General features: G+C 34.4%; 2 protein-coding genes across 3 annotated transcripts; one reads left to right on the forward strand and one right to left on the reverse strand.

Annotated features, from left to right (window-relative positions):
• Positions 1-1,947: 1,947 nt before the first annotated feature.
• Positions 1,948-2,740, forward strand: LOC129807272 (mitochondrial fission 1 protein). Its single transcript, XM_055856420.1, has 2 exons — positions 1,948-2,109; positions 2,229-2,740. The coding sequence occupies exons 1-2, from the start codon at positions 2,065-2,067 to the stop codon at positions 2,631-2,633; spliced, it is 450 nt and encodes a 149-aa protein (XP_055712395.1). The 5' UTR covers positions 1,948-2,064; the 3' UTR covers positions 2,634-2,740.
• LOC129807270 (chromodomain-helicase-DNA-binding protein 1) lies at positions 2,725-27,802 on the reverse strand. 2 transcript variants are annotated; one of them, XM_055856418.1, is made up of 9 exons: positions 27,352-27,802; positions 26,539-26,618; positions 26,203-26,470; positions 25,993-26,081; positions 16,881-19,869; positions 11,322-12,784; positions 7,850-8,080; positions 7,685-7,783; positions 2,725-3,559 (listed from the first exon to the last, which is right to left on the reverse strand). In XM_055856418.1, the coding sequence occupies exons 1-9, from the start codon at positions 27,358-27,360 to the stop codon at positions 3,352-3,354; spliced, it is 5,436 nt and encodes a 1,811-aa protein (XP_055712393.1). In that variant the 5' UTR covers positions 27,361-27,802; the 3' UTR covers positions 2,725-3,351. The 2 variants fall into 2 exon arrangements, with proteins under 2 accessions (XP_055712393.1, XP_055712394.1); XM_055856419.1 differs by having other exon boundaries at positions 2,725-3,556; positions 27,352-27,780.
• Between the last annotated feature and the right edge of the window lie 147 nt (positions 27,803-27,949).

The raw sequence follows: 27,949 nt of genomic DNA on the forward strand, positions 1-27,949 counted from the left end.
TGAGAGCATTTTACCTTATAATTCTTTTCTGAGAGGAGGTAAAATGCTGAAATTCGACATGGGAACAAAGCTTAGGGAAGACTCTTTAACTTTATACCATCCCAACACCCACCTGTCTGATAGTCCCAATATAGAAAGAATTTCTTCGCATTGTTATTAATCCACTGAATTGCATATTAGTACAACTTCTGTAGATAATAAATCGAGAAGCAACTCCAAAACCTTGATTACAATATCAAAAAAATCACCACTAATGCCAATTATATTATATGAGGATATGTTTCTATCTTTCACGTAAAAGCAGATCTTAATGAGGCGAAAAATGAAATATAAAAAATCTGGAAAATTATTGTTAACGTTACTACTTATTCATTTTTTTCATTCAATCAAGCTCGATCAAAAAGTTCTTCGTGAGGATTGTTGAAAATACCTCTTCTCAGAAACAAGTTATAAAGTAAAATGCTCTCATTTTGTATGGGGGCTATCAGAATGGAGGGTGGGGGGAGGGGTGGTATGCATGGATAAAAAGTTTAAGTAATACACTGACGTTATACCGAATTTCATCAAGATCACTTTAACAGTTTTTGCGTAATTTGTTGTCAAAATAATGATTTATCGGAAGGACAGAGGCTTTTTTACAAGGACTTCCAGCGTTTATCGTTCTGGGTCCCGAGAATTTTTTTTAATCTTATACCAGTATTTGCAAAATGCGCCTACTCTCAACTCTGGATAAAGATGAATCGGTGCCCATGTATACTTTTGACCATTCTTTCTTCTAAAAAATAGTTTTTATGCTCTAGTCTAGAACTTTTCCTCCATAGTTTAGAACATCGGTTCCAGAACAAAACTATACCAATGTCTATCCATTGACATAGATCCCGGTCGTGGCGATTCCGGGACTGGGTTTGACCATTCCCTTTGAGGGACTCTACTGTAATTTTTTCTCGAAAATAAGGTGTTAGGGTAAATAGGGCTAATACAAAACTTGCTCCAAATGGAAATTTTTCCGCTAATCCAAATGGAAACGTCATTATTTTCATGATAAATACAGTACTAAATTATTATATTTATATATTTTCTATACCACAGTTTCATTATTCAGTTAATTTTGCTCCAATTAAAGCGAAAATTCAAATTTTAATTTGTTAATTTCTCAGAAAAATTAAAAGTGTACCTTTTCACCATCGAATTTTTCATTGATCTACCCGATCTACCAAGTGTTCCAATGAAAAACACAATAAGGTGACTATTGTTTATTCGTTTTGTTTAACATTTATGTCATATTTCTGGCAAATTTTAGTTAAATTGAGTTCTAATCTTTGTTGTTACCGGTATGTGAAGTTTTCAAATGAAATAATTACCTATTTCGTGAACAAAAAGGGTTTTTCTGAAGTGTCTGCAAATGCTTCAATAGGAAACCCCGGAAATATGATTTTTTTGGTGAGATTTTCTTACTGTTTTAGATGAGAAAGCAAAATGACCAGGAATAAGAACAAATCCTGCACTCAAGAGCAACTCAACAATATTTTAGAAGCCTTTTGACACGGTTTCACTTACACTGTTTGTCTCCAATTAGAAACTTTCCCTTGTCTCCATTTGGATTAATTTGTTTCCAATATCAGCATTTTACGCTCGCGTATTTTTCTTGTATTTCAGAAGTTTTCAAATTATCTAAAGAATTTTCACTAAACAGTATAACATTCTGGAAGAGTCAAGGAGCAAATTTATGTAATTCTCTTCAGAAAAAAATATGAACTAACTAAAGTGTTGAATCTTCTGTCAAAGTTAAAGCGTCTGGAAATGGTTTTGAATTAGGACATTTACCCTAATTGAAATCTAAATTTCCTTCCTTGAATTTTGATTTTGTATCAAAAAGTGGGAAAAATTTCCGTGGAAGCATTGGATTATTCCTTGGAAATTTCTCTGTAAATTTTTTAGAGGCCCCCAACAAAATTGACAGTCAACCTGTGACGTTTTATGTAAGAGGAAAATATTGGTGGAAAATATTGATGTTTTTTGCCCTTATCATCGAATAATTTGTGTAATGTTCATTGAATAATAACAATGGAAGAACTTCTGAATGAAATTGTGCCCCCAGCGGAACTTGAGGTGAGTCAAAATGGGCTTTTTTTCTCCATCTCCAAAAACGCAATCTCAGTGATGGCGTGTGAAATGCCTTTTTTGTGTTCTGGCTCTCTGACTCATTTGTTGCCTTGTTTTCTGGTCAGAAATTCGAGAAAAAGTATCAGCAGGAGGTGGAGGAACAAAATGTCAGCCACAAGACACAATTTGAGTATGCATGGTGCCTGGTGAGGAGCAACTATCAGGCTGACATCCAGAAGGGTATCATCCTGCTGGAAGATCTGGCCACAAGGCATGCTGAAGGAAAGAGGGATTACATCTACTACCTGGCCATTGGACACACACGCATCAAAGAGTACACCGTGGCACTCAAGTACGTCCGGAGTTTCCTGCAGATTGAACCAAACAACCAGCAAGTGATCAACCTGGAGCAGATCATCAAGAAGAAACTTGAACGGGAGGGCATGATTGGTGTAGCTGTGGCCGGTGGAGCAGCTGCTCTGGTCGTGGGAGGTCTTCTCGGTCTAGGACTAGCGCTGGCCAAGAAATGACATACCAAAAATATTCCAAAGTGATCTATAATCCCTTCGAAAAAAGATGCAAAAAGAAAATGTGAAAAGATTTATTGAAAGTAAATAAGGCTTGAATTTCTATGTAATTTTATTCTTTTCTTCTTTATTGGCAAACTTAAAACTTATCTCTTTATTGTATTTTTTTATTTACAATAATTCATTTTCTTTTTTACTATCTCCAGTGTCATTTAAATTAGATAACCCTACGCGGTATTCACGCATTTCAGATTTCTTTGCTTCCAAAGAATTTTCCATTATATTTCTTTTTTAATTGGAATTTCATGCACCCATTCATGCTAAAAATCTATTCCATCTCTAAAAATCCTTTTCTGTTAAATAATCCATCAATACATGTTCCCCCAAATCTCACTAAACACGCCATCACTAAATTACAATAATACACATTTTATTCTTTTGCATGTTTTTTTTTGTTTCCTGTCCTCCCCCTTCACGGTCAAACTGTAGAAAAGAAAATGCACAGAGAGGGAAACAGAGATATCATAAATTCTTCCTCCTGATAGAGAAAGAAAAATCCTTCAATGTTGAGAATTGAAATTTCAGTTTGTGAAAATTATTAATTTACTGTAATATTTTTTTTTCAATTGATTTCTCTTAACATTTAAACCCTATTTCAACTATTCTTTTAAATGTGTTGTTTTTTTCCTTTAAATTTTCTCATTTCCGCCGACGCGACGCACTACTGCGAGTTGGCCGGCGGTTGTCGTCTGTCGTAGTCTCGACGGTAGTCGACATACTCTCGGTCTCTATTCCAATCAATTGAGCCTCCACCCGGTGGGGCATATCGATCCCGGTAGCCGGGCGCCATGTCGGCTGGAGATTGGTAATAGGAGCCTGTTGGCAGGTAGAGACCACTTCCGTAGTTTCCGTGTCCTGATGGGTATCTACTGAAAAAAAAATCAAGAGATCCCAGTGATAAAAGCTTCACCTTTCTCAGTGAAATTTATGACTCCGGCACACCTTTTAGGTCAGGAAAATTTCATGAAGTCGAAATTCACATCTCTTTCGCACTTTCTTCTTTTTCTTTTGAACATCACAACAAATTTAATTTAGTTCAATCGAATTTTGTGTTGAAAAGAATGAAGACGATGTCAATTTCGATTTCGTGAAACTTTCCTTTATCCAAAAAAGGTCTATCCCAGGCTTTTAAATTGAAAAATGTTCCTTTCTTCTTATAAGTCAGTCTAAATTTAAAAAAATAAATTATTGCTTAAATAATAATATAAAGAAAATATGCAAATTTTTGCCTGATTTATGTATCAAATTTTTTTTGTTTAATAAACTATCATTATTTTTATTAAAATGTATTTTTCAATATCCCTTAAGTACATAAAGAAAAGAAGTTGGAGGCAAACATTGAAATAAAAGGATATTTAGTTAGTTTAATCCCTTAATAATAAAGAAAAATAGCCCAACAGTTTTTTTCGTTTCAAAGAAAGCTGCACAAAGTTTGTGCCCAAATTTATGATCGGAAAGTTTGACATTGAGTCAATTTTGATAATATTTTCTTATGACTCCGGCACACCATTTAGATCAGGAAAATTTCATGAAGTCGAAATTCGAATCCTTTTCTTTCTCACATGTTTTGCATATGGCTATCTCGTTCTTTCGCACAGCAAATTCGATTGAGCTAAATTCAATTTGGAGTGATGTTCAAAAAAAGAAGAAGAGTACAATAAAATGAGATAGACATATTCAAAGCATGTAAGAAAAAAAGGAATTCGAATTTCGACTTCATGAAATTTTCCTGATCTAAAAGGTGTGCCGGAGCCATTACATTCCCTATCCTAATTTGAATTCTAAGTGAAAAATTCTTTTCTTATGCCTTCGGCACACCTTTTAAATCAGGAAAATTTCACGAAGTCGAAATTCGGATCCCTTTCTTTCTCACATGTTTTGAATATGTCTATTTCATTCTCGCGAACTCTTCTTCTCTCACACATCACTCCAAATTCAATTTAGCTCAATCGAATTTGGTGAATTTGGTCGAATTTGGTCAAAACATGTGAGAAAGGGGTTCGAATTTCGATTTCATGAAATTTCCCTGATCTAAAAGGTGTCCCGGTGCCATTAGATACAGTAGACTCTCTCAAATTCGGGCATATAGGACCGAAATGTCAGCCGAATTAGACAGAAATTCGGGCGACATGTGCATATAGATATTGAGTTTACACACTGATATATATCGTAAATTGCATGAAAATCCCTCAATAATGCAAAATCACATCAAAACTAAGACAAACCATGCCAAATTTGAGCATATTTGATTCATTTGATAATCATAATCAAACTTGAAAAATGACAACAAACTTTTTTCAAATGTAACCGCTGCCCGAATTTAAAAGTAGCCCGATCTTAAAAGAGCCGAATTTGCGAGAGTCTACTGTAGCTACACTACAGTAGACTTACGCTAATTCGGTTATTTAGAACCAGGGAGTGAATTCTGAAATTCATGAGTTTTTCACGTGAGAAATTCACAGCTTTTAAATCGCCCTTTGTGAATATTTCATGAGCTTTATCATAAAAAGTGTCATGTGAAATAATCACGGTATTCTAGGATCAACATGATAATTTTTTATTAAAGTGTTTTGAAATACTTAGATTAGACACGATCTAAGATCGGTGAATTTATCACATGATAAACTCACAATCTCCGAATTCAAACCGAGGCTACCTTTTAATTCTGGTAGCAATTAAATTATAAATAAAAAGTTTGTTGACATTTTTCAAGTTTGATTATGATTATCGCAAAATATGATCAAATTTGCCATGGTTATGATTTTTTAATGATATTGAGGATTATTCATTGACTTTGCAATAAATAAGAATTTGTAAATTTGATTAAGTGTATGCAAAAATGAGAGAGACTGCTGTATTATATTAAGAAATAGTGTTTGTCGTGTTTATATTATATTTGCTGTATTTTTTCTTACTTTCTAATTACGAGTTTAATTCATCTGCTTACAAAAAATATTTGGTTTCCAACTTTAGATGAAGCTAATCTGATTAATCTTTTTGCGTTATTTACTGTTTACCGGTTCTCACCCGATTTATAAATCACTCAAAAGATCTCCCGAAATTATTTTAAGATTATTGAATTTATTTCGAACGAAATTTCTTAATCGGTTCATAATGGATTAGAACCGATTTATAAATTACTCGAAACATTGCTCAAAATAACCTTAGGAGCAAGATAATTAGTTATCGGTTACGAACCGGTTCAGTTTTATCGGAAATTCCAAGACTTCATCTTATCCTTTGTCTACTTGGATCTTTCTTATTCCACTCCCCTCTACCTCTCCAAAACGATGTGTTGTGATTCATTTAAAAGTGGTACCAACGATTTCATCCATACATAGGTACCTACGACCGGAAAATTCAAAATTTTAAGTTTTTCGAGGTCAAAGATAAGTCAGTCTAGAGGGAATATTTGTTAAATTGATTTGGTCAAACTTGAATTTATTTATAAGGGCTTGAAATTTTCAACCCGGATACATCGGTCTTAATCGGTAATGAATCGGTAAAGTATTCGTAAATGATATATTTAGTTCGATTGCTTTTCGTTTGTACTTTGTTTGCGCGTATGAATCAAACGACATATCAACTTTAAAAATAAAGTACAGTTCCTCAAATTTGACCTCTTCAAATTTGAACGACGACCAGTTGAATTCAAAATGTAAAATTTGAAAAAAGTTTCCCAAAAAGTCGTTTTCCGTCTTAAGCCTAGAGACAGATTAGTCAAAAACTGGTGGAAATGTTATCTGATCATTATTTGGATTATAATTACGTTAAGCTGGTTCTCGACTTAAGTCGTAAGCGTATCTAGGGCATAAGTCTGTCTAGGGCATTAAAGTTGCTTTCTCTTCTTGTAAGATTGCTTTAAATTTAAAGGTCGTATGATTTAAAAATTTTCACAGACCTAATTCGATGTTTCAATTTTGAAAGTTTTCTGAAAACTTTTTTACCGTTTTAATTCGGCAGTAATCCGGTTTACATCCAGTTAGTGCGAAAGGATAATTTGCGAAAGCTTCATCTTGTAAGTTCGAGCAGTCTGCAAAGCTGAGACTATGGAAATATTATATTATTTGCTAAACAGCGTAATTAAGAGCTTCAGCAAATTAAAAACTTGCTAAGTTCTATTTATTTTATGTTCAATTTTCAATTAAAAAAATAATTCAGATAATATCTCGAAAGAACTTTAAAGAAAGTGAAATGTTTCGTAATGAAAAATCACGAATATTTTATTCAACTATTTCGTATAAGGTTTCTTAAAACCTTCATTTCCACTTAATTAAATGAGGCAATATGTATAAAAGCTTGATCTCAAAAATAAATAAACTTGTTTCGCAAACATTCACTCTGCAAAACAAAAATAAACAACAATTGAAATATTCACTTTTATTTTATCAAATCTGCAATGATAAAATATTTCAATGGTTTTTTGTTGGGGCAAAAATAGCTATTTTCAGATTAAAAACAGACATTGAAGAAAAGTGCGCAAAATAAAGAATTTCTTGAAGAAAAAGATATCTTCTGAGGTAATATTATTTTTAGATTTAGCTCTTCTCAAGTATGAAATTTCTTTCAGTGCCAAAAAAAATCACAGCTTGTGAATTTAATCACAATATTTTGCCTGTCATTAATCAATAATTTCAATGGCTGCGAAGGGAAAAGCTTGTGGAATTGCGTGATAAGGAAGAAATGGTGATATAAACATAATTACTTAGTCAATCATAATACATTTATGGCGTATTTTGATCAATCACGCAATTTAAAATCACCAAAATCTATTAGAATTTTCGTATAAATGATTATCAGAAAATGTTGTTATTGATTTATTTAGAAGACAACAGCAACTTTGACCTCTTATCACTTTCCAATTATCACTAAAAGTCAAATATTAACAGAATTATAGTTGGTCAAATGATCATTTTAGTGAGAAAGAAGGAACTTATTTCAGATTTAATACCATCCAAAAAGCGAAAAAAAAGAAATATAAATCAAGAACTTACCTTCTTTTATCAATTCTGCGATCTCTATCGCGATGATCACGATCCCTGTGATATCCTCCCGGAGGTCTTCCGTATTCATATCTCTTGTGATCATTAAATCTATTTCAAAATTAAACCAATTTTTAGAAGGTCGGATTTAATAAATTTGTCAATTGCAAAAATCACCTTTCTCTGACATTCCAACGAGGTTCCAACGACGTATCTGGGTAAGGAAGTCGTGTATCTCGTGGATCACCCGGATACATAGGAACTCTCTGATTAACCGACGAAATGGGGGCGGCTCGTGGAAGGGACATCAATGGGGATAACTGACATCCTGAATTTCGCCGATTTCTTATTCGATCATTTCCTGAGTTGTAGTCATCCCACTTTTTCCTATCATCCTTATCGCGGATTCTACAAGTAGAAACAATTGCCATGCTGAAAATCCCTTAGCTCAGGTATAAATTAAAAAAATCTCAGAAAGGTCGGTACTTAAAAATATTTTCTGTACACGGTAAAAACTTTTAGACACTGACCAAAATATTGGAACAAGTTTTCCTTGGAACAATTTTTTGGAATCAATTTGTACCTAGAGAAGATATTTGTTTGTTCCAAAAAGTTTTCTTCACAGTTTCGTTACAAAATACAGTTACAATTTTGTTAGAATTTTCTTTTGGAACCGTTTTGATACAGTGGAATGTCTACAAATTTGAGTTAATTTCGTTTTTTACAAATTTGTTCCTGAAATTTGGAATGAAATTTGTTGCACTCGGCTGTTTTGTTCCCACTATCAGGAACAAATTGGTACATATTTTTTATAACAATATTATTCCTACATCTGTAACATATTTGTTCCAAAAATTTTCGGTGTCCGTGGACGAGGTAATTTTTGGAACGAAATTGTTACTCATATGGGGAACTCTTTTGTTCTCATTGTCGGGAACAAATTCGTGTAAAGGATTTCGTCTTACAGTTAAGGCCTATACTTCAGTCAAGATGGATTTCGGTGGCGAAAGTTCATAAGGAACATCAAATAAGAATCAACTTAAGAGTGTTCTATACAGACGCGTGCATGACGAAATCATATGCGAGTGCTGGCAGCAGAAGAGGAAGGGAATCTCGAATTAAAGAAGTGAAACCATGTAGCACGAAAATTGCCATAGATTTGGCGACCTCCTCGCTTCGGTGACGGATGACTGAGTGTGAGAAGGAGGGATACGATTTTATACTAGACGATCTATTTTTTGGAACAAATTCGTTACTAATATTGGGTAACTTTTTGTTTCTCTTAGAAGGTACAAATTTATTCCAAAAATTTTCGTTTTTACGTTTTGGAACAAATTCGTTACTAATATTTATTATCTTTTTGAGTCTCGTAAAATGAACAAGATTGTGCCAAAAATTTTGGTGTCTAATTTGCCACACAAACAAAAATTTACGAACAAATGACAAAATTTTACGAACATTTTTTGTGTGTTTACGAACATTTACGAACAAATGTTTGTAAAAGTACAAAAAATGTTCGTCAAATGATCATTTTATGAACAATGTCTTTGAAAAAAGTACAAAATTTTACGAACTTGTTTGTGGGTTAAACGATTCACGAGCATTTCGTAAGTCCTCCATAGGATTTCACAAACAATTACGAACTTTTTACAAAATATTTTTTTCTGTGTACAGAAGAAGTCGTTGGTATAACTTCAGCAACATCTACGGAGAGCATCGGTCAAACAAGGTTCCCGTTCCCGATAGGGGACTAGAACTTTGAAGTTGTTAACTCCTTTGTCTACCTTGGGTCAACAATTACAGTCGATCACTAAACTTGATCATTCCATTTAATATTTATGTCAAAAGGATAACTCTTCATAATAACTTTAACGTTGTAAATAATAGAAAATACTCCCTTTTCATGCGGTTTGTACAGCTCAACTTAATTTAAAAAATATATATATTTTAATGAACAATTTTTATAGCAAATTTATTGAAATAACAATTTTGAACAGAATGTCATTGTATTTTGGATAAAAATTATTTATCAGTTCATTAAAAGGTCATAGCCTATTAGAACTGTTTCAAACTTGTTAGGAATTCCAAGGCTTTTCTAACAAACTCAAACTTGTCCTAATCGGTTGGGAAATAAGCTCTCTGGTCTTTTTATGAAATAACCTTGAAAAATCGTCATTATGAGTTATTCAAGGTCACATTCGCTTGGGAACGAAATATCCATCTAGCAAAAATATCTCCAAAAATGAAATAAATACGCATAATGTATGATCAAAGGAACACTTCTTTGACAGAGAACTCCCAATTGACACTTTCGTCAAAATATTGAAATTTATTTAACGTAGTGTGCCAAATTTCGGCATAGTTACATGCAAACGCCAAAGTCTCAAGTTTGAAATGTAACATTTTTATTACAAATAGATTATTTTTTTGTTACTTTTTTATAAACTATTAAAATGTTTTCTAAAACTTTGTTTTCTCTAAAATCATTCTTAAAACATTTTAAAATGAATAAAAATGTAGACGTAGCATCGGTGGCCTATTCCGGCCACCTTTATTCTCATAATTCCTTGTCCTTCCTTTTTTCTTGCATTGTATAATCTCAATAGTATGCAAAAACTAAAACTTCATTGAAATTTGAAGAACAAAAAATGTGGCCGGAATTGCAAGCTGGTCGGAATTTGGCACACTTACCCTAACTGATAAAATGCAAGTAAGGATAGCGTTTTATTTTCGCTATTTTATGGGTTTTTTTTTCTATAAAGAGAAGTGTTCAAATTTCGTATCCTAATTGTTACTGGAACGATGTCAATAGCTCATGACATAAGTTCTTAAAATGTCAATGGATTTTCATTTCACAAGACATCTACAATAAAATTTCGTTTTGCAGCACTAAAATTTAGGATTTAAGCTTCTGAGATAGTAAAGGTAAAACTTCCGATTTATCAAAAAAAAAAAAATCAAGTGATTCTAAAAACCGTTTTACTTTTGACCTTGAAAGGTCAATCTTAAGCGGATAATAAAAAATATATAAATTTATGATGCGGTAATTTTTTGTACGGATAAAAAAGAAAATATTTTTGTTGTCTTTTTGAACTTTTGGATTGGAAGACAAAAATTTCTGTTAGGGTAAGTGTGCCAAGTTTCGACATAGTTGCATGCAAGCGTCAAAGTCTCAAGTTTGAAATGTAATATTTTAAATACAAATTGATTTTTTTTTATTCTTTTTTTTTGTAAGAGTGTTGCTTGGAAACTTGTAAAGAGTTCACCGTCTTTATTTACTCTAAAATCATTCTTAATACATTTTAAAAATGAATAAAAATATAGACATAGCTTTGGTGCCCTATTTCGGCCACCTTCATTCTCATAGTTCCTTGCCCTTCGGGAATTCTTCCAATATCTTTTTCACGTCATCTCGTTTGTCGAAGCTACATTCTTTGTTATTCTTTTGCATTGTATAATCTCTAGAGTATGTAAAATCTAAAAATTCATGGAAATTCGAGGAACAGAAAAGGTGGCCGAAATTGCAAGCTGGCCGGAATTTGGCACACTTACGTCATCTATCTTTTAAATTTTTGTCAGACTTAAACGAAGTTTAACCGATTTTATCCGAAGCTGTAAAAAAAAATATAAATGCAAACAAAAGAATTACCTTGAATCCGTGTTCAGTCTTTTGTAGTTGATCGTTTCCTTTCCATCAGGTTCACATTCACCCTCCTCCAGGCGTCTCTTAACCCCATCCATCTCACTCCTATTCCCATCAACACTGTTACTCGTGTTGGCTTCCATCTTCTGGTCCATTCTCCCATCCTTCGTCCTATTGACTCCCGAGGATGTTCCACTGCTCTGTTGCTGTGGACCTTGCTGATGTCTCCTTTTACTATCCTTCCTCTCGCGTTTCCTCTCTGAACTCGATCCCTTTTTGACTTCAGAGTCATTGGTGTTCGTTGCATCATTCTTTGTCCCTTTGCTGGGTGATGGTTTGGCATTTGCTTCCGTTCCATCGGTCGTTTTATCATCATTCTTCTTGAGGGCATGTTTGTACAATTTAAACAATTTCTTTGCATCAAATTCCGTAAATTTTGACACAAAATACCACAAATTGCTACGCCATTCTTTAACTTTGTCCGGATCACGATAATGTGATAAACATTCATCAATTTGTTTTCCAATACTGAGAAGACAGGCTCGTGTATGATTAACTTGTTCCTGAGTACTTAGACTCTGATCGGGATTATCGAGAGCCTTGAGGGCTTTCTTCACCGGACGCATCTTCTCTTTGCACTCATTGAACACCGATGGATCAAGATCACCCAGAACAACAAGAGCACGTGGCTCATTGTTGGCTGTAAAGTGCATTGGTCCATCAGAATTTTTCTTTTTACCCTTCTTCGATTCCTTCTGATGCTTCATTTTTGTCTTCTTCTCAACTGTAGCCTTAACACCATTCGAATTTTCTTCGACATTATTAACACTCGTATCCGTTTCGGAGATTCTCTTCTCCTTCTTCACATTCTTCTTATCGTCTCCCGATGAAATATCCTCATGCTCAACAATCTCCTTAGACACAATCTTTGTCGCATCTCTAGCTTTTCTTGGTCTCTTTTGCTTCATAATACCCTTCTTCAATTCCACATTCTTCCTAATAATCTTCAGAAGATACTCAGAACGAGATTGCAAATGCTTCGCCTGTGGCTTTTTATTATCATTTGACAAAATCTTCTCAGATAATCCCAGTGATGGATCCATCTTCATGGCTTCCCACGATCCAATACCATACTGATATATTCCACAAAGAAGCTTCGAATCTTCCTCCACACGCCATTCAACATCAAAATTTGCCGGACGTGTCTTTATATCCAGAACCCATTTGAGTCTCTCATCAGCACTACCTGGAATCATCTCATCCAGTGGCTGAAGTTCCTCTTCACAGGCCATCAAGGTGCGTGCATTGAATGACACTCCACCAAATTTCACCGAGAAGCCAGCTCGTGCACCTCTCTTCTTTACGCCGTTCGTATCATTGTCATTCTCTTTGGAATGTTCATCCAGAAATGTAACACATCTCTTACGCAACAACTCACCCATCTTTTTCAATTCCGCCAGAGGTTTCTCCTGCAAATTGCAAAATTAAACAAAATACTGAAGAGATCGTTGGATTGAAATCAATATTGAAAAATAAAAGATTTTTTTTAATACATCGTTGGTTGCGTCTACCTCTGTCGTATCTGAATTTAGTGCAAGCTACAATACAGACGTCCCCTCTTGCGTGAAATGCTGACACAAAAGAAATGCAGATACGACAGAGGTAGCCGCAACCGTCGACATCTTCAGAATTTTTTTTCTTGCTTCATTTTATAAACTAATAAAATTTTTGTTTTGAAAAAAATTTGTAGAAAAGTAAATTTGGGGCGGGGCGTATATATTTCGCTTACGAATAATTTTAGACCACGCCCCTTAGAGAAACTATTGCCGAACAAGAATTACACTTCCGTATACGATCTATATGCAGAAGTCGCTTTGCAGTTTCTCGAGCAAAGCATTCCTTTTTACTTCATTAGTCAATAAATAATAGGCCACGCCCCTAACAAAAGGCATTGTAAGAAGTAAATGGCGTGAATTTTTCATTCAAATATACTTTTAACCCCACCTTTATTAAAATAGATACAGCTGCGGATCACCATTTTTTTAAACCTTAAATTTCAAGAGAAGGCATCTGTATTGGTTTTCCTGAAGAAACTTAGTCCAATATTTAGACCACGCCCCTGCGAATTATACTTAGGGTAAATGTCCTAATGGGCACTCAATGGGTCAAGTGGTAGAGCACTCGCTCTATGATGCAAGTGTCCCGGGTTCGAATCCCCTTTAGGTCACCAGGAATTTTTCTGGCGTTAAAGGTGTTCGGATTGCATCCAGTGAGCTTCACTGCACTTATTTTACGGGCATGGAACTGACAACCTCATCCCGTACAAGAAAAAATAATAATGCATGTCTAGAAATCCCCTTGTGAGAAGGCCTTGTTCCTTCATGGAATATTGCGCCAGCATTAATATTATTATTATTAAATGTCCTAATTCAAAACCATTTCCATACGCTTTAACTTTGACTGAAGATTCAACACTTTAAGTTCATATTTTTTCTGAAGGGAATTACATAAATTTGCTCCTTGACTCTTCTAGAATGTTACTGTTTAGTGAAAATTCTTTAGATATAATTTGAAAACTTCTTAAATACAAGAAAAATACGCGAGTGTAAAATGCTTCTATTGGAAACAAATTAATCCAAATGGAGACAAGGGAAAGTTTCTAATTGGAGACAAACAGTGTAAGTGAAACCGAGACGAAAGGCTTCCAAAACCTTGTTGAGTTGCTCTTGAGTGCAGGATTTGTTCTTATTCCTTGTCTTTGCAGACACTTCAGAAAAACCCTTTTTGTTCACGAAATAGGTAATTATTTCATTTGAAAACTTCACGTACCGTTAACAATAATGATTAGCACTTAATTTAACTAAAATTAGCCAGAAATATGACATAAATGTTAAATAAAACGGATAAACAACAGTCACCTCATTGTGTTTTTTATTGGAAAACAAGGTCGATCGATAAAAAATTCGAGGGTGAAAAGGTACACTTTTAATTTTTCTGAGAAATTAACAAATTAAAATTTGTGAATATGAATGGATTTTCGCTTTATTTAGAGCAAAATTAACTAAATAATGAAACTATGGTACAGAAAATATATAAATATAATAATTTAGTACTGTATTTTATCATGAAGAGTGACGTTTCCATTTGCAGTAGCGAAAAATTTCCATTTGGAGCAGGTTTTGAATTAGCTTAATTTACCCTAAATGGACAAAGAAAATACGATTGGTTTTAAAAAGTATTCTCGATATCTCCCTTACAAATTATTTATTTCCAAAAAACCATGTGGATTTTGTGTTTCAAGCCTTTAACTCTTTCGTCTCCTTTGGGACTCTGGGTACCCATGGAAAAAAAGAATTTTTTTAGACTATTTAGAATCGATAAAATTCCGATTCTTGTGGATGATTACAAACTATAAGGATGTCCAAATCTAGGATATTTTTTGCAGGATCCCAATTAACTCCTGAGCTAAGATATTCTTGGTCAAAAATCGTGAATTTTCGATTTTCTGCTTCCTTGCAGATATCGTGACTTTTTTGATATTTCTAGACCCGAATAAGGAAAAACCTCTCGGAGCCAATAAGTATGATAACTAACAGTTACAGATTACATAAATTCGAAAAACAATTTTTTCATAAATTTTCAAAAAACTTGTTCAAACTTGATGGGAACTCTCGTCCGCATAAATCTAGAGGTCAAATGTAAGGTTATCCCGCCAATGCCCGCCATTTGCTTTTTGACACCAACCTTGTAAGAAAATTCAAGCGGGAGCGAAATTTTTGTCAATATGGCCGATAATTTTGACATTTGGCAGCGAGGGAGATTGCTTTCGAGGAATTTTTTCCTATTCTTCCAAATTTTGGTGAATTCTGATTGTACAGGAAGTGTTTTTTTGGCTCTTGAGAAAGCTTAATGTGTCTGCACACAGAAAAATGAAAAATTCTTAAACAGAAACACCCAGGAATTTAATTTCAAATCCCATCGAATGAATGCCAATGCCCTAATTCTAAATCCTTGATCATTTAGTTTTAGTTGCAATTTGCAAATCTGTAGACATTTTTCATTTTCCAGCTAATGCTGAACTTAAGTTCCCGACATCTTAACTTGAAAGAGCTAAGGATTCTAGCCCATTTCTTCGGCTCAGAGCTTCTAAACTTAAACGCCTCGGGGATTTTCTAATATCCGGGTAGTAAATTTTGCTGGCCGCATATTAGATATTAGAATTTAACTGGAAGACAGTAAATTTTAACGGAGGATAGTAATTTCGATTGAAATTACTATCCAAGCCATTAAAATTTGCCATCCTGCTGTTAGAATGTCATTTTGGAATATCGTGTGTGCCGATGCAACGGTTCCCGATATGCTTTGAATACATTATAGGAGTTCGTGGCGCAGCTGGAAGATGCTCGGCTGTCATCACAAAGGTCGCGTGTTCAAATCTCGGCGCAGGCTTAAATGTTGGAAAAAGATTTTCACGCACCAAATGGCTTTGAAATACAGAGGATATCATCCAGGGAGGGCCCCAAGCCCTCAAACAATGGTCAAAAATTAATAAAAATCACACAGAAAAATGGAAAATTCTTAAATAGAAACACCCAGGAATTTAATTTCAAATCCCATCCAATGAATGCCAATGCCCTAATTCTAAATCCTTTGATCATTTAGTTGCAATTTGCAAATCTGTAGACATTTTTCATTTTCCAGCTAATGCTGAACTTAAGTTCCCGATCTCTTAATTTGAAAGCGCTAGGGATTCTAGCTCATTTCTTTCGCTCAGAGCTTCTAAACTTAAACGCCTCGGGGATTCACGTCCAATTTAAGTTCCCAGGATCTTATATATTCTTAAATTTAGAGTCAAAATTTTTCTGTGTGTGCAATAACATCCTACCATTGCCGCTCTGAATATGGATAGGGAAGTGAGCGTGTATGACACGCTCACTTCCCTATCCATATTCAGAGCGGCAATGATCCTACTGAGAGAAATGTGTGTTAAAGTGTTATTCTGTGAAATATTTTGAGGAATCTGTTGGCAAGCAGGAGCTGGGTGTCCTTTTTAGCACTTCCTGGACATCCCATAAGATACTAGTCAATAATTCTTCTTGTTTTAGTGATCAACATTGTAAAGGAGTCATTTGACATGCAAAAATAATTCACAAAATTGATATTATTGGCTTTTGGAAAATTGAAGTTTGTCCAAGTTTGTATCCTTTGCGTTCTTTAGGGGACTAGAGTTCCCATGAGTTTTCCAATTTCCCAGAGGCGGAGAAAATTCTTTCTCTACAAAAGTATCATATTTGACCACTAAGACTTACAATAAAGTGAGTTTTACTGAAATTCGTTCGCTGGATATGTTGTGGTCCGGAAAGAGTTAAGAGGGGCGTGGTATCTTTTTAAGTAGGCGGTACCCTTCTATCGTTCTTCTTCATTGAAGTAATAGAGGCTGTATGTTTTGAAGAAGTGCCACAAAATACTATTTTCAACTGTAAAATTCTAAATAGAAGTATGAAAAGGGGTGTGGCCAAAAATATTTATGGGCGGGGCTTACTTATAAATTCTAAATAATCTTACCTGGAGCTCTGCATCACAAGCAATTGCCTCTAGCCTCTTGAGTGGTGCTGGGAATTTCTTGTAACTCCTGATGAATCTCCTCAGTTCCTGATCTGTGAAATTGAGAATCTTCTCTTTACTCGGTGGTCTTCCACGTTTCTTCGTAGGCCGATCTTCTGCACTAGCTTCACTACCATCATCTGAATCATCAGTTTGACGCTTACGCTTCTTCTTTCCCCCATATGATCCAGTTCCTGTGTCATCTGCCTGATTGAGTTGATGCAGAGTCTTTCTCCTCGGTGGCAAATACAAATCTTCCATCTCTTTATTTTTTTCCTCCTCCTCAACGGCCTTTCGGAAATCTTCTGGAATTATATCATCCCAATCTTTTGTATCACCATCATGTTGATCATCAGCATTATCATCTACTGGACTTTGCTGTTTATCCTCCTCGAATGCTGCAAAACTTGCTACTTTGAAGGCACTCAGGAGTTCATCCCCGGCCATTGTTGGTGCTTCATCCCTTGTTTCGGCTCTCCTGAGAATCTCATCGATGTCACACACCAAATCATCATCATTCTCCTGTTCATCTTTGAAGAGTTCTTCAGCGCCAAATTTGAGAATTGCCGAGAGATCTTCCTTGTTGAAGGGTGTTGTATTGCTATTACTTGCTTTATCCAAAACTGTCCTACCCGTTGTATCCATTCGTTGTATTACCAAATGATCGAGAACCATCTTCTGTTTGGCCCTCTCGACAATTTCTTCCTCTACACTCCTCGCTGTTACCAATCGATAGATGTTCACTTGATTCTTCTGACCTATCCTGTGAGCTCTGGCCTGTGCTTGTAGGTCATTCTGTGGATTCCAGTCTGAATCGAATATAATCACTGTGTCTGCTGTAGCGAGGTTGATACCTAATCCTCCAGCTCGGGTTGACAGGAGGAAGGCAAAATCTGTCGATCCCTCAGCATTGAAGTGATCAAGGGCTTGTTTACGCAATTCCCCTTTGATACTCCCATCGAGACGTTGAAAGGGAAAATGTCTCTTTTGCAGATATTCCGCCAAAATGTCCAACATTCTCACCATTTGTGAGAAAATCAGTACACGATGACCAGTTTGACGTAGTCGACACAGCAATTTATCCAGCAGTACCAGCTTCCCTGATCCCCGGAGAAGTTGCTGAGCTGCATCTTCTTGCGTCATCTGTGCCTCATACTCAAGTGGACGTATCAAAACTGCATGATTGCAGCACTTTTTCAATTCAATGACAATATTGAGAAAGGTTGACTGTGATCCACGGACACCCTTTCGCAATGCATTGAAGTTCTTCGTTAGTATCCATTTGTAGTACTGCTTTTGAATTGACGTCATCTCCACACGCAGTATCTGTTCCACCTTAGCCGGAAGACTCTTTTCCACATCCTTCTTGACACGTCTTAGAATATATGGTTCAAGTTGACTGTGCAACTTGGTATACCCTTTGTCTGCTGCATTGCCATGTTCTCGTTCAAAGTGTTCCCATGTATCAAACTTCGTTGGCATTATGAAGTGCAGTAGAGCCCATAATTCCTTCAAAGAATTCTGTAGGGGTGTTCCCGTTATGAGTAGTCGATGATTTGTATCAAAATCCTTGAGTGCTTTGTACAGCAACGAGTCATCGTTCTTCAAACGATGCGCCTCGTCAACGAGTAAAGCAGCCCAACTGATACAACCCAAAAATGTTTTATCCTTCAGCAAAATTTCATACGTTGTCAGAATTGCATTGAATTTTAGTCGTTTTGACGGTGAAAATGACCATTCGTACTGCCGTATAATCTCACGTGATTGTACATCACCCAAGTATGTCACGATATTCATTTCCGGTGCCCACAGTTGAAATTCTCTCTGCCATGCTGTCATCGTACTCAGTGGAACAACACAGAGAAATGGTCCATGGAGAGATTGCACTTTGAAGAGATAGAAGAGAAAACAGATGGTCTGAATGGTCTTTCCCAGACCCATTTCATCCGCCAATATCACCGAATTCTCCTTACACCATGACAATATCAACCAATTCAAACCATCCATTTGATAGTCTCGCAGTATGAGATCACGATCAATCCCAAGAAAATCCGGTTGTGTCTTGAGATGATGGAATTTTGGTCGATACTTCAGTGCTTTGCAGTGTCTCGATGGGGTCTTCTTTGAACCCTCACGATCATTAAATTCACTGATTTTCTGTTGCCACTTTCGGCTGACTAGGCTAGCATCTTCCCATGTGGCTTCTGCATACGGCAGAGATTCCCACTTGCAGTAGTAATCAATACCACCATCACTTCTAACCGTCTGTGCAATTATTCTATCAACATTATTGTAACTCTTCAGTAATTCCTGCTGCAATTCCATCTGACACTCAAAATAGTCAATATCCTCTGGACCAGCATTCTTACGCCATATCTCAATATCCCTCTCACGCTTGATATAATTCTCCAATTTCTTCATACCCTTGACTTTTTGCTCCTTCAGTGATTCCTGACTCTCCCACGTATTGTGAATGTGTGACCAACCTTTCCATTTGATCAGATACTGCTCCTCCTTCTCACACTCATCTCCCGCATCATCCTCATCATTGGGATCACCACCAGCATCCTCAATGGCATACACCGTTGTCTGATTTCCCGTAATACCCTTACGACCATCCCTACGACCAATAATCCGTTCAATTGTTTCGGATTTATTAGCCTCAGTATCAGCTGGCGGAGACTCATCGTAATCCACATCGATTAAATCTTCAGATCCAGTCTTCTCATCGTCACTCGCCTCCTTGTAGCTCACTGTTGTCGTGGCGGCTCTCCTGGAACCACCACGCTTTCCACCCTCATCGCTATCACTATAGTCCGATGAGTAGTTGGCATTCTTTACCCTCTTCTTGGCTGGACGCTTCTTGGATGAACTCACCGGACGACGATATGGTGTAGCATCTTCTTCACTCTCACTAGCACTCTCCGATGTACCTGAATGCCATCGGTTGCTGTTCATTTGATACAACAACAAAAAAAATAATCCCCATCATTTCCTCAAAGGAAACTTCTCATAATATTCCATTCAAGACTGCTAACTATTCGAACTTAGCACATTTGTTCACTGAATAAATCATTAATACAAAGCTTGCAATTGCAGACTTCAGCAAATATTCAGATTAGAAATATGTATTATGTAAATATTTATTACAAAATTCCCATATCATTTATATTACTCTTCTGATAGAAAAAAATATATAAATGGAATTCAAATTGAAAATGATTATGTTGCGTTGGAAGTTGTCATTCTTTTCCTTATAATGTAAAGTAAATTTTCAACATCTTCCTCAATTCTGAGATAAAGGACGACGTTTCGGCACGAATGAGACCTATGCCATAACTAAGAAAAAACCCGGAGGGGAAGGCTTTCAGACTTCGCACACGCTCTGACCTATTTGAACGAATCTGATCAATCTGACGTACTTTTTATGAAAAAATGTATGATATTTTAAAGTGCTATTTAAATATATCGCAATAAAGTCAGATTCATTAAAGAAACATGGAAAAAATATGAAGTGTTCGAAGTTAGAGTTGTATGCAAAGCCTCAAAGCCTTCCCAAACTTTTTTTCGATGTAAGATTTCATCTCGACTGAAGTATGTTTTCATTTAAGAATATAATTCAGTCAAAATGTTTTTTCTTGTGTGACAAAGATCATATGAACCATCAATTAGAAATATTCCTAACAGTGTTTTATAGAGACCTACAGTGGCGACAAGATAAATTGCACACCTTTTGCGATTTTCTTCTTTTGATGTTTTATGATACAATACTAATATTTATACCTGGTCATGCTTTATTTTTCAGAAAACATAATGCCTACTATAAATAAAAATAATAATCATTTAATATTTATATCTTCTAAATAAAGCCATGTGTTTTTATCATTTTATAAGTTTAGGTATAATTTGTGCGGCCAATTTAAATAGCACACTTTCACTTTTTCTAAAAATATTACTGTTATTTTAAAATTCATTATATTCCCGTATTTTTGAAAATTTGAAGGCATTAATACCATAAATTTTCGACATGCGTGGGCTATTAAATTGAATGCTATGGACCTGCGACTTCATTAGGGAGCGGTTGAAAATGAATTGAATGTTAGTCTCACTACTTTTATTAATACATGTTCAGATAAAATTAGGCAGTTAGTGGTGTGTTTTAGTTTTCCTTAAAAGGAATATTGAGGAAACCACTATTTATTAGAAGTAGGCTGAAGTGGGGAACCTTTGATATAAAAATGAAGTTCCTACTTTAGACTCTTTTCCTATGTTATAGATATAATAAAAGAAATCAAATTATATCACAAAGAAAATTTCTTGCTAATTATTATAATTCAAAACATCATTAACTTTGGAACGTAAAAACTTCCGATATTTCCTTAAATAGAGAATTGCACTACAATATTTCTGTCAAAGGTATCCCTTGTGGGGTTGCTTTGAAATGGTTCAGGGTACATTTGAAAGTCACTTTTTTATCCATTATTTTCTAGTAAAATCTTGAGCAGTCTAAGGGATAGAACAGAGTGTAAAGAACTTAATAAGTTCGTACTTTGTGATTTTTTTGCATTTCGAGAAATCCTCGGGGAATTTTCTGCTCCGTGGTACGGTAAAATGTTTAGAAAGAATTTCATTATCTGGAATGCTTTCAGACTCTTATGTGCAATACAAATGTCAAGAACAACGAGGAAGAAATGGAAGTGAAGTCTACGGCCAAGAAGGAAGTGCTTCCGGAAGAAATCTTCCATGATTCTGTGAACGTGAAGTATGCCAAGACTAGGAATCAGAGCACAAAGATCTCGCTGAAGAAAGAAGTGGGAATAGTTTCAGCGGAAAATCCGGAAAGTTGCCAATAAATTCAATGCAATAAATAAATCAATAAAGATCAGGGATATGCTCAACGAACAATAACTTTTCTTAGTAAGCATGTTTTCAAAATTTCCTATGAGAGAGAGCGAGTTAACTAGACTTCGGTTTCATTCACTCTTATTGAAATACCGGAAATACCAAAAATATGTCTACAAAACAAGTTATTTTGCGTTTGGCAATAATCAGTAATAATAATAATAATAGAAAATAAAATAATAATAATAGGAAATTCTATCGAGAAAATTAAAAAGAATTCACCACTAAAGTTATTTTGTGTTTAATTGTGCTGTTTTGTGTTTGGACTCTGTGTATTTCTTCTGGAAGAAAGGTCACATCTCACATCAAAATAGTCTTGCCAGCTGTGATTCAAAGGAACCCCATTTTTTATTTCAAAGCTGCCCCAAGACACACTTCTGAAATTTTTTTGCTCAATTATAAAAACAAATTTTGCTAGAATCAATTTTTTGTAATAATCTTTTACGCATATAAACCCATTATTCTCTGCAGTAGTCCTAGGTAGTGAATGTTAGAGTGAAGAAAATTGCCTAAGACTTTGGGAGCAAAATTGCAGTGTCAGACTGATTTCGGACAAAGGCGTTTAGATCCTAAAATAAGAACTAGGGTCATCAATTTATCACTAATCGTGTAAAGGCATTTCATCATAAAGTGGGGCTCAGCTGGGGGCTTAGCTCCACTTAAAAACGAAAAAATGTATTTTAGAGTTATCCCGTTTTAAAAGTGCCCTACTTTCCGCTATAAATACCTTTCTTCCTCTTCATTTAAATATTTATCAGCCTGATAAATTTATAATTTCACAAATTATAAACAAAGAAAAATTTGATTTGCTGGCTAATTCTGCCCGGTTTCCCCTATACAATATTGAGTCAGAAATATTTTAGATCAGACATAATTACGAATTATCTGCATTGTTATGGGGCATACAGTCTTTTTTTTACCTATATATACGTCGATTGTCGAAACATTTTGGAAATTCAACATAAATCCTTTGAATTTTTTTTAAGTTATGAACTTAATATACCGTTACGCTAATTCATTTTAAATTTATACAGTTTAAATGTATTTTTTATATTTCATTTTATTGTGATAAAAAACTTTAACAAAAATTGAAGCCGTGTAATCAAGTTTCAAAAGATTTTTTTGCATTTTGATAATTGTTATTGGCTTTTGACAATTAAATAGACAAATAAATCTTTGTTTCTATTTTTAAAACTTTGCATGTGGAGTTTCATATCGTCATGAAAATTAAATCCTGTTTTACTTTGTAATTTAAGTTTCGGATATCTTTAATTAACCCTAAATTTATTTTATGAATAATTGTTCTATAACTTGAAGCCTTTTAAAATAAGAATTTTTAATTAAAAAAAAATGAAAAAAATCGAACGTTTCAAATTTGTATTTTTTTTTCAAGATATTAAAATTATTTTCGATAATTTAAATTACTATTAGGGGGAAGTGGGGTATAGGGGGAAGCTTTGATGTTTCGCATATACGCTACCATCAAACACTTCGTATTTCTTCCGTATTCCTTTATGAATCTCACATATGGCTATATATTTTAATAGCTACTCTTAAATCCCACCTCTCCTGAAAAAATTGGGTGTCTAATTCTTTTTTCCTAGTTTCAGGAAACAAAAATTAAAAACAGGTGCAAAACTGTAATTTTAATGTGTAATATTTTGTACAATTTTGCACAATTTTTATCACTTTTTTTGGAAAACTACTATCACAGGATGTAGAGGGGTTATTAGGGTTTAAATTTGTATAAAAACCTCTTGGAATGAAGAAGGCCGTTTTTGTGGGTGGAAAAAAATTCGCAAACTTGACCCATATTCATCGATCGGATATTAAGAATTATTATGTATCGCATAGTGAATCTGGCAACACTATAATTTTAATGTTCTAACATAACCTCACTTGTGTGTTGCGGACGTCAAGATGCAACATAACCTTCAAATTTCCACATACATTTTGGGGTTGCCAAAGTGACATTTTCATGGAATTTGAAAATCAAAGAAAGAAAATGGATTCCTCAGTGTATAAAATTATGCCTTTTACAAATCTTCATAAAAGTAATATTAAAAGATATTATTCCTCACATAAACTATTTAATCAGATAGACTAGAGTTCCGTCTAAACAATGATGTGTAACTTTTAATGTCGGGTGCAAAATTTACGGTGAAAATGGGACGTTTTTGAGTGATGTAAATTATATGCGAAAATAGAAACTTGATTGAACTATCGGACAAATCGCCATTAAATTTTCATTTTCTTCTAGAGAAAAATGTGAGGATTTCTCAGGATTTTGTGAGATAGGATTTTGAACCTAGTAAGTAAGAGGTTTTTTTGGCATAGTTGGTGAATTGATACGGTTCGTGTTGTAGTCAGAAAAAATTACTTAACTTGGACATCATTTTTGTATGCGAAACATCAAAGCCTCCCCCTACCTTTGAAATTGGGATATTTCACATATTTTTAAATAAAATTGGGTCTTACCGTAATACAATTTATCTGCACGAACAGATTGAGAAGTTAAATTATATCACGAAAAGGCTCAATTTTATTTAAAAATAGGTGGAAATGCCAATTTCAAAGGTGCCCACTTTCCCCTATACTTTTTTGCAAGATATTGAGGAGTTCGAGTGCTAGTCTGTCAAATTGATGAATTTAAGTTCTAATCGTCATAATTAAAATTTTTCGCAAATAACGCAGAAATTTGTGTTTATTAATTCTAAATTGAAAATTGTTCCATTTTTAAATGTTTTATTTACAAATTCCATATCCTTTAATTTTATATATTTGTTATAAATTATTGCAGAAAGTGCTCGATAAGAAATATTCGAAATTGTCTAAAGTTTTTTTTTTACCACTTAGCTTAGTTAGTTAGTGCTTAGTTACCTCAATAAGTCAAAACCAATCTTGAAGTTGGTAAAATATTTTAGTTTATTTAAACAAATTAAGTCTAAGAGAAGTTTCTATTTCAAAACTAAAACCTAATTGAACAGGTTAAACATTATTAGGAATTAAAATATTAAAAAAATATTCTGTTTAATAGAATTCAAAATATTATACTAAAAATTAAAAACTGAATTTGAATACAAAAGGATTTTGTTTTAATGTTTAGTATTGAAATAACCCGATTTCGATTTAGAAAGGTAAAATCTTACCATCAATCTCGTATTATTTAACTTTGAAAATTTGATAACGTTTCATTATTTCCAAAATCGGAAGTTATTCAATTATAAGATTAAATAAATAAATAAATTTAAAAAAAGCTATATAATTTTTTGAAATATTTTAATCTTAATGTAGTAATAAAATTAAAAAGTCTTAACCGTCTTAAGTTACTAAAACCAAAAACTCCTTATCGATTTAGAAATATAAATCTTATTGGGGCTTCAGACTTCCGATTTACCCTTATGGCTTAGCTACACAAGTTCTTTCCAAGATTTTTGGAATCGACCTTGAATTAAATTCTTGAAGAAATACTGCAATTACTCGTTCATTTGAAATTAGGCACCTTTGTAAACTGGTCTAAATTTTAGGCCAGATATCCGACTTACGATAAATCCCGTAAATTATTAGTTTTTCTGAGTTCAAAATAATTTAGAATATTATGCTGAAAACCAGGAATTAAAAAAAAATCCATTTTAATTAGGGGCTAAGTAAGGATGTCCTAGCAGCCTTGAATGGAAAATTCCAAAATCGAAAACCAAAACTCTTATTCAGAAAGTGACCTCAGGCAACTTTAAAAAAATATAACTATAGTACACTTTGGCGAAAATAAATATCCGAAAATGGAAAGAAAAATGAAAGTAAAAATTTAAAAACATTTATTTTTCAAAAATTCCATTATTCAAAACCGAAAGTATCGCCCCCCATTATTTTACACAAAAGAAAATTATACTACTCACCAAAGCATTTAGGCTAAATAAAATAATAATAGAAGAGAATAAATAAAATTGCCAAATTTTTGGATTTAAAAAAAAAATGTTAAAAAAAATTAAAAAAAATAAGAAATTAAGAAAAGAACTGAAAAAGCTATCGAAAAATCTTAAGCACTGTCATCACACTGAATCACTTCACTTGAAAATTCTTCTGAAAAAGGTCACTTTCCACTGAGAAATCAGCACTCAAAATTTGAGGTCCTAAGAGAACACAACATCTAAAATTGATCAAAGTCACTTACTTTTTCTTTTTGGGTCGACTTGGGGCTTTCGTAGCCGGTGGTCTCTTCTTCGGGGGTGGTTTTCGTCTGTATTTGTAGTCCTCATCATCCTATGGGACACGATCAGAAGAAGAATTGGGACAGGGTCCGAAGGGAAAAAGAAGTTTTGAATAAATATTTTGAAAATGAAACAAAAAAAAAAGATTGAGGGAGGGAAAGCCTGTGACTTACATCGGGACTACTTTTTTCGGAATTCTGGTAATCTTCGCGATTTCCTGTGCGGGTATTTGTGTAGATATCATCATCACTTGAATCCTCCTCCTCTTCCTCTTCCTCATCTTCATCCTCATCACTATTTTTGCCCGTATTCTCTTCCTCGGACGTATTTTGAGACTTATCATCCTTGGACTGATTTAATGGGGTCTTAACAGTACTCTCACTCTTTGACCCATCTGACCTCTGACTTGATCCTGAGCTTGAGCTCCCAGAATCCGACTCACTGTTCAAAACCAAAGGATAAACCGTAAATTCTAACCCAAAAGACCCCTAAAAAAAACTTCTACGAACCTCTCAGATTCTGAACTTGATTCGCTTTTGCTATTTTCACTGCTTGACTCATTGTCAGAATCACTTTTGTCCTCCTTATCCTGAATTTAACAAAGGATAGAGAGGATTAATCAGAAATTTGGCCAAAAATCATCCTCCTAGTACGATTTGTAACACCAAAAAGGCTTCTTGGGCGACTTTAGATGGGATTTTTGGGACTTTTAGACACAATCAAAAACTTCCGGGAGTTTCTGGACACATCTTATGAGAAAAAATTGGCGGGAAAAGCAAAACATAACCCCAATAGGAAGCAATTTCTTATGTTTTCTGACCAAAAACCCTTCAAAATTCACAAAGTTTCCACCAAAAAGTCCCCGGAAAAGATCATCCGGATGGAAAATGACGCATTTCTACGGGAAATTTGATGAAAAATCTAGGAAAATTGGATAAAATGAAGGTAAATTGATGATTTGTTGTGATGAAAAGCTCAAAATTTGCCTGCATTGTTGAATAAAAGTGAAAATTGCAAAAAAGGGTCCCCCTTCAATTTTCCCAAAAGTCACCTTGGGGGAAAGCTGAAAAACTGTAGAATCCACAGAAATGGACAGAAAGGTGGAACAATGAGGATAAATAGGATTTTTAAGCCTTTTTATCCGTGTAAACAAAGATTTTTTGGTATAGAGTCTGGAGGAAATGTTCTTTTTCTCGTGACTCTTCAATGGCAGCCACACCCATTTTCACCAAAAATCCACCCGTGAACATCCCTAGAAGCCAAATAGTACATTTTTCAGCTGAAATAGAGAATAATTGAGATATTTTAGTGATATTTATTACCTGATTCATTTTAATGATTACGTAAAAAAATACGAATATCTCTTGTGTCGGATGATTTTTCCACCAAAATTCCTATCTCTATCACAATAAAACACTTTAAATGGTTTTGGCATTATTAGTATTAGCAGAGATGATGGGAATTTTCACAATAATTTTCTCAACATTCCCAATGTTAAAAAAATCTCTCAATTTTCAGTCGCCATTTTATTTCTCAGGCCACTCGATGGCGACAAATGTGTACGGCAGAAATTGTGCGAAAAAATCACCATATATCCACAATTTTGTAAATTTAACAGCATCCAGTTGATCCATGCGTCCCAAACCCCAATTGCTGTATGTTTTTAACACAAAAATCACACTTTTTTCACCTGTTCCACCTTATTGTTTCGCACAAAACTCTTTTTCGAGAGACACTTTGCCAAAGAGATGCGACCATACTGAAGTTTTCACTGAAGGTGACAGCACTTCATATTCAAAATTTCCGTTATGACACAAATAATGCAAAATTGATATGAAAATAAGGTGCGAAATAAATATTATTTTTACTAAAAATAAATATAAAATCTCTACTATATCTGCAATTTTACGAAAAACCCAG

The sequence above is a fragment of the Phlebotomus papatasi genome, chromosome 3 (assembly GCF_024763615.1).
Source record: "Phlebotomus papatasi isolate M1 chromosome 3, Ppap_2.1, whole genome shotgun sequence".
In the NCBI taxonomy this organism is placed as follows: domain Eukaryota; kingdom Metazoa; phylum Arthropoda; class Insecta; order Diptera; family Psychodidae; genus Phlebotomus; species Phlebotomus papatasi.

What these genes read in the sequence shown, in the direction of transcription:
- LOC129807270 (XM_055856418.1), bottom strand. An exon ending in TCAAGTTCAGAATCTGAGAG is followed by an intron (nt 26,471 to 26,538) that starts GTTCGTAGAAGT and finishes GGTTTTGAACAG; the next exon opens with TGAGTCGGATTCTGGGAGCT. An exon ending in CCGAAAAAAGTAGTCCCGAT is followed by an intron (nt 26,082 to 26,202) that starts GTAAGTCACAGG and finishes CGTGTCCCATAG; the next exon opens with GATGATGAGGACTACAAATA.
- LOC129807272 (XM_055856420.1), top strand. Translation starts at nt 2,065, where the DNA reads ATGGAAGAACTTCTGAATGAAATTGTGCCCCCAGCGGAACTTGAG. An exon ending in TGCCCCCAGCGGAACTTGAG is followed by an intron (nt 2,110 to 2,228) that starts GTGAGTCAAAAT and finishes TTTTCTGGTCAG; the next exon opens with AAATTCGAGAAAAAGTATCA.